Raw genomic sequence first — 7,250 nt, 5'->3', positions numbered from 1 at the left:
AATGGGATTGGCTTCATAACAAACACTAATTCTTTACTTCTGTGAGTAGTTATTGCTTTGTTAGAAAGGTTGATGTAACGGTTGATGTTAATTCCTGACCCTATACCACAAATTATTTGCTTTTAACTTGATTAAAGGCCCGTTCACACCAAGGACTAATGATAACTATTAAGATCTTAATGCTTTAATGTAGTAGTGCATTCGCCCCAAGATTGGTTTCTGAAAACACGGAGTGTTTCAAACTCTGGTGGGTCACAGGTCAGTGTTGGCTGGAAGAACACATTTTGAAGCAGCATTTGAAGGAGTCTTGGAATTGTAGAATAGAATTTGTCATGCCATGGTGAAACATTCGGCTTTCAAAGGATGGAGCCTATGAATTAAGATGCAGCTAATTTTACACAGTTTGATTTGCAATGATCTTACAGGATTTCCAAAATCACACAATCTGCAGCAGACTTTAGGGAGGAACAAAAGCGCACAGCTGTGAAAGAAAGGGAGGTGTGCTAGATGGAAGACGTGATGGCAGCACCACAATAATCATTTTATCTTGATCATCTGGTTTTTATAATCTTTGGAAGACCAACCTGAGCACCTTTACAATTTATTTCACAGCCCTTCAGTGAACGATTTTATTTTTAGTAACTATTAACAAAGTTTCAAAACTGTAAATCATTTCCATATTTCTCTTAAATTTTCACGGTTTAATTAAGATATACTTAGAAAGTTAATCATTGGTAATAAAACCATATAGTAGTCTTTGAAACTCTACTTCCATTCTTTCCTTATTTCTTTAACTGCCCAACTGTAAATAGGAACCTGCATGAAAACAAAGCATGAGTGTTCTGGATCAGCATCTGTCATCTGTTATTTCAATGTTTTCTCTAAAGTGCTACAGCATACAGGCTTGATTAGCAAGACAACAGTCTCTGTGTGATTTTGAATCAGAATGATGGTTTAATGCGCCTGACTGTTTAGTCGGGTCTTCTTTGCATTTGTGCATGCAGGAAGGAAACATTTCTTCATAGATTAAATCAAATATGACCATACAATATCAAATCAGTCACAGCCTTATTGGGGTTTAAATCACTTTATTGCAGTTTTATTGCAGCTAAACAAGTTACTAGTTGATTGAACATTAATGTAAATAATCAGTAAATGATTACTATTGAAGCCTGTTTCCACTGATTTATGTCCAAGTCTAAGCTGTGCTCCAGGTGATCGTGAAAGGCTTCTCGATGGTGTGAGATTGTGAGGTTGCATCAAACTGCAGCTCCTGAACCTGAGGCAGAGGAAGAGAAGACACAGCATAAATCGTTTCCTAAACTGATATGATCAGTATGTTATAACATACTTTTACATTATTTTAACTCATCAAAATCATTTAGGCAATTTTCAACTTTTTTTTTGTAAGTTATACAAGGTTCAACTTTTTTGTGTGTGTCATGTCAATTCAAATTCAAATATTAAAATCTTTATAAAAAATTTTAAAATTGCAAAAATAAATAAATAAAATACAATGACATACTGTATTTCTTTGTATTGATTTCAGAGTGAATTATAATGTGCATAAATTAAAAGCAGCAAATAAATAGTTGCATGACGTATAAATAATTTTCAATTTAAATACATACGGTAATCATTTATAAAGGCTTGTTTATATTACTTAAAATATGAATATATTTTTATATTTCTTGTATTTACTTAGGTTAAAATATGACTCGGGCGTTTTCATGAGTTCCACTCAACTATAAATGTAGATTTCAAAATGAAAACTCCACATCAATAACTTAATTTGGCAAATACATAAACAATTTTAAATTTATTAGATAATTATTAATTAGATTACAGTTTATATTTTGCAATTCTGACTTTATAACTCAAGTTCTTTCCCACATTCCTAACTTTAAAACTCAGTTTTAAACACAGTTGTGAGTTAGTTGTGAGTATATATCATGGAATTTTTTTTTTTTTTTTTTTTTTTTACAATTATCTTTTTGCATTTAGTGGTGGAAACAAGCTTCCATAAAATAGCTTGGATGACAGAACCAAACTAAAGTAAGTTAGCATGAAGTGTCTAACCTCAGCATTATACTTGAATTCCAGTTTGGCCTCAGGCTTTCCATTCACTTGGATGATAACTTGAGTGACGGGCGCTGACACTCCCCACACCTTCACGAGCCCCAGGGTCAACCTGTCGGCCTCGGACAGACCATCTGTGAGAACTGCGCTGGTAAGAACACCCTACAAATATAATCACACAGGACAACTGTTACACAACACTATACACACATGCCCATTTACAGTATGAGCAGAACTCCTACTGCACATGAAAACAGTTGACAGTAAGTAATGCTTTTCTTTTTTTTCTTTGTGGGGAAATGTATGTAAATACAAAATAAATGTTTCTAAACAGAGCGAGATGGACATTCTTGGATTTAATGACCACAATCTAAATAAATCTGAAAGAATCGTACACACAGCTTTCTTTAAAACACAGTAACGTACCGAAGACACAGAGAAAGAGGTCAAGAGGAAACGCTTGTTCTCAACATTATCTGTAAGGAGAAACAAGAATAAGAAGATTAAGAGACGAACAGCAGTAAATCATTTTAGAATGATTTGCAGAAAATAAAACTAATACAGAAAATAATATATAGATTCATATTCAGAATACTAAATAAGTTTTATTGTTTGCAATTCAATGAAATATTGTAAAAAGTAATATTTCCAACACAGATTCATAAAAAAAAAAAAAAACATTTTTTTATTGCAAATGTGCAAACGTTTAATACTGTAAACTGTAAACGAATACATTTTGACATCTCATGATAAGCTCCATATACAGTATACAGCTTTTCTGACGTAAAAAGCTTGTTCAGTAGCGCACATAGAATACAATCAGGCACTAGCCTTTTACAACAACCACTAACCAACATAGTAAAGCATCGCCAGATATGTTCGGGATAAAACTGCATGTGCATTTAGCGTCATTTATTGAGTTTGGATGAAATTAACAGATAGTGGAATTGTGATCATCAAGTTAATTCAAAAGCATTACATTCCTCAATATTCCAACTACTGCACACACATAGAAACATACATCACCTACCAATTCCCTCTCCGTCATCCCAGAACAAAGATCCATGTGCTGAACCTTCATCATCAAGAGCAACAAGAAGACCCAGAGGATTCAGACGACTACCAAGAATAAAAAAGGGAACATTACATTAGTGTTGTGGCATAACAAGAACACCTATATTTAAAAGATTGTATTATGATACTTTAAAGGTTACTAATTTTCTCATAAAGTTAGTTGTTTTTAGAGTAGACCAATCACAAAGTCTGTTGTGATTGGTCTACTCTGCTCTGATTGGTCAGATGCTCAGTCTGTTGTGATTCGTCTACTCTGCTCTGATTGGTCAGATGCTCAATCTGTTGTGATTGGTCTACTCTGCTCTGATTGGTCAGATGCTCAGTCTGTTGTGATTGGTCTACTCTGCTCTGATTGGTCAGATGCTCAATCTGTTGTGATTGGTCTACTCTGCTCTGATTGGTCAGATGCTCAATCTGTTGTGATTGCTCTACTCTGCTCTGATTGGTCAGATGCTCAATCTGTTGTGATTGCTCTACTCTGCTCTGATTGGTCAGATGCTCAATCTGTTGTGATTGGTCTACTCTGCTCTGATTGGTCAGATGCTCAATCTGTTGTGATTGCTCTACTCTGCTCTGATTGGTCAGATGCTCAATCTGTTGTGATTGGTCTACTCTGCACTGATTGGTCAGATGCTCAATCTGTTGTGATTGGTCTACTCTGCTCTGATTGGTCAGATGCTCAATCTGTTGTGATTGCTCTACTCTGCTCTGATTGGTCAGATGCTCAATCTGTTGTGATTGGTCTACTCTGCTCTGATTGGTCAGATGCTCAATCTGTTGTGATTGGTCTACTCTGCTCTGATTGGTCAGATGCTCAATCTGTTGTGATTGGTCTACTCTGCTCTGATTGGTCAGATGCTCAGTCTGTTGTGATTGGTCTACTCTGCACTGATTGGTCAGATGCTCAGTCTGTTGTGATTGGTCTACTCTGCTCTGATTGGTCAGATGCTCAATCTGTTGTGATTGGTCTACTCTGCACTGATTGGTCAGATGCTCAGTCTGTTGTGATTGGTCTACTCTGCTCTGATTGGTCAGATGCTCAATCTGTTGTGATTGGTCTACTCTGCTCTGATTGGTCAGATGCTCAGTCTGTTGTGATTGGTCTACTCTGCTCTGATTGGTCAGATGCTCAGTCTGTTGTGATTGGTCTACTCTGCTCTGATTGGTCAGATGCTCAGTCTGTTGTGATTGGTCTACTCTGCTCTGATTGGTCAGATGCTCAGTCTGTTGTGATTGGTCTACTCTGCTCTGATTGGTCAGATGCTCAATCTGTTGTGATTGGTCTACTCTGCTCTGATTGGTCAGATGCTCAGTCTGTTGTGATTGGTCTACTCTGCTCTGATTGGTCAGATGCTCAGTCTGTTGTGATTGGTCTACTCTGCTCTGATTGGTCAGATGCTCAATCTGTTGTGATTGGTCTACTCTGCTCTGATTGGTCAGATGCTCAATCTGTTGTGATTGGTCTACTCTGCACTGATTGGTCAGATGCTCAGTCTGTTGTGATTGGTCTACTCTGCTCTGATTGGTCAGATGTACATTTGCAAAGTTGTGTGTTTGTATTGATTATGTGCTTTGTTGCGGAGGTGTTTTTCCTGTTCTCACACTGTACTCCCAAAGGAGCATAGTCTATTAGTGTTATCTCGTAGTGTTGTTGTTTTTTCTCCTCGCTTCCCTAATGTTATGCTGTATTTCTTCCTCAATTCCCTGTCTTCCTGTCCTGTCTACCACCTTGTCATATTGCATGTATGTATGGAGAAGTTGATGGCTAATTACCCTGGTACTTGTGACTAGTGACAATAAAGGGCTACTACTACTACTACCAATGTGGACATATAAAAGAAAACCCATGCAACTATAGAAAAACTGCCTCAAGTCTTTCTAAAGATGCACCTGTAGTGTGTGTTGTTTTCTGGTTTCTGCCAGGGCAGGATGTGGCCTCCTCTCACATGCAGGTTAATTTTCGATAACGGTGTATCCATATTCATGAACTGTCCTCGCACTCCAACAACTTCACCCTGGGAGATAAACCACACACCAGCAGATAAGAGAACCCAATATACAGAGAACAAAGCATGGCAGGTTGGATTTGTTTGGAAGCCAGCTGCATTACGACTGGTTCTTCAAGATCTCGCTAGATTTGGATGCTTTCTAATAGAGATGCTTACTTGCATGCTGATAAAATGCTTACCGTGTGGTAGTCGTACCAGCGGGCGTTTGGCACGTAGCCCCTGACCACAGTAACGCCCTTCACAAAACAAAATCAACATTAATAGAAACACCTGTCCTCTCCTTACTAACTGAACACAGCCCTATGAGAACATCTGACTTAATAAAAGACATACAAATTAATGAGAAAATTTTATATACAAAACATATAATATTAATAATAGTGATATTAAATTAAAATACATATTTTAAAGAATAATTAAAAAATAAGTAATATGAAAATGAGTGAACTGTATAATATATTAATAAACAATGATATATTTACATCAATTCATAGAAATCCCTATTATAACTTCCTATAAATATTTATATATTGGCTACACTGTGTTATTATTATACAATATAATTGACATGACTTATTTTAATGTTAATAAAATAAATTAAAATGATAATTGAATCCTTCTGTGTATGTGGGTCACCCACCGCACAACTTCATCAGTAATACTGGACACATTGTCTCATAGTGTGAACACAGAGGAGCTTACCGGGTCCAAAGCAGCTGTGATGAGAAGCGCAGGACCCCAGAGGAACTGCCTGTCGATGCTCCATGTGTTTTCATCTGTGACAAACCTACGGTACAGAACACAGCGCTGAGAACAGCTTCTAATCATCACTGTACACACAGATCCTGACGCCAGAGAGCTTTAGAGCATAACATGAAAACATCACTAACAAATACTACTAATGTCTAGTTTTAAGGATATTTAAATGTGCACTTTAAGAAATGGATTCTGCATAAAAGTTCATTCTGGTTCGCAGATATGATGAATTTGTACAGTCATGTCATATTCTCTGAGCATCTGCTCTGGAACCGGTTCACAGTTTGTCACAGAGCAACAACTGCCACCATCTTTTTACACAAATACTGCTGTTATTGTGTCACAGAAGGGGTTTTATTTTAATTTTAATTTTGATGAGAATACAGTTGTCAATATATATATCAAAGAGACAGTGATTGTAAAAATAATGCCAATTAATAAAGAAGAATGAATAGCTAAATAAACACAAAACTAAAGAACTATATACAGAGGGTTATTGAGAACAAATCCATATCTCTAATTACAAAATAAGTACAAAAGTTTCAAGGCTTTACAACTATTTTTTCAATTTAAAACAAGTGTTTTAAAGTGTTTAGTATTGGTCAAAATTTAAGAGAGAGAGAGATGCAGAGCAGGGCGACGCGAGGAACAGGATTGGGAACCGCTGCTTTAGAACATTAGTTTTGAAACTTGTGAATCCATTTTTGTATTCATGCCAGAATTTTAAAAGATGATATCCCCATTTGCATTGAACTCTTAGCTACACAACCTTGCAGATATCATTTGTGCTCAAACAGCAACATTACAAACTAACTTTAAAAAAGTGAAATCACAATCAACCACCCCTTTCTAGATGTACTCTTTGACCATCAACATTCATAAATGTGACATTTTCCTAATATAATAAACACATTTAGAACGAAATAAAATTTATTTTCTAATGGCCGTTCATCATAAAATAAAAATAAATTAAAATTAAAATAAATCTTAAATTATATCTCATGAATCTTATTGATGACACAGTATCTTCTGCAGACCATTAAAGCCTCCTGCCAGTTAATGTCCTGGGAGTGGGAATTCCCAAACCTTTTGGCTTGGGGTATCCTAAAAGGCCGACAAATCTGTTTAATGAATGAATGCTGTTTTTATCTTGAGTCATAGTTAGATTCAAATCAAAAGCTGCAGCAGCCCGCAGCGACTGAAGAAGACCTAAGGTACACATCAGTCAGATGTCTTTGTGCACAAAGTCACGGATCCCTAAACATGGCCGTATCTGCAGATTCAACTTTTTTAGTGTGTTTTGAAGCATTTATTAAATTTGAACTAGCACCT

The 7,250-nt window shown here is 36.4% G+C and overlaps 1 protein-coding gene across 1 annotated transcript in view; it reads right to left on the bottom strand.

Moving 5' to 3' along the window:
- Positions 1 to 1,071: 1,071 nt before the first annotated feature.
- The window catches only part of LOC113068422 (sucrase-isomaltase, intestinal-like), a 55,526-nt gene continuing 49,347 nt past the window's right edge, over positions 1,072 to 7,250 (bottom strand). Inside the window, exons 42-48 of the mRNA XM_026241204.1 lie at positions 5,865 to 5,949; positions 5,342 to 5,398; positions 5,044 to 5,168; positions 3,110 to 3,198; positions 2,506 to 2,555; positions 2,080 to 2,241; positions 1,072 to 1,279 (exon numbers count right to left, since the gene is read on the bottom strand). Coding sequence (XP_026096989.1) covers positions 1,199 to 1,279; positions 2,080 to 2,241; positions 2,506 to 2,555; positions 3,110 to 3,198; positions 5,044 to 5,168; positions 5,342 to 5,398; positions 5,865 to 5,949 — 649 coding nt within the window. The 3' untranslated portion in view covers positions 1,072 to 1,198. The remainder of the gene's footprint in view (positions 1,280 to 2,079; positions 2,242 to 2,505; positions 2,556 to 3,109; positions 3,199 to 5,043; positions 5,169 to 5,341; positions 5,399 to 5,864; positions 5,950 to 7,250) is intronic.

The sequence above is a fragment of the Carassius auratus genome, linkage group LG44F (assembly GCF_003368295.1).
Source record: "Carassius auratus strain Wakin linkage group LG44F, ASM336829v1, whole genome shotgun sequence".
NCBI lineage: Eukaryota > Metazoa > Chordata > Actinopteri > Cypriniformes > Cyprinidae > Carassius > Carassius auratus.
The sequence above is the reverse complement of the archived record's forward strand: the minus strand, read 5'-3'. Positions and strand labels throughout refer to the sequence as shown.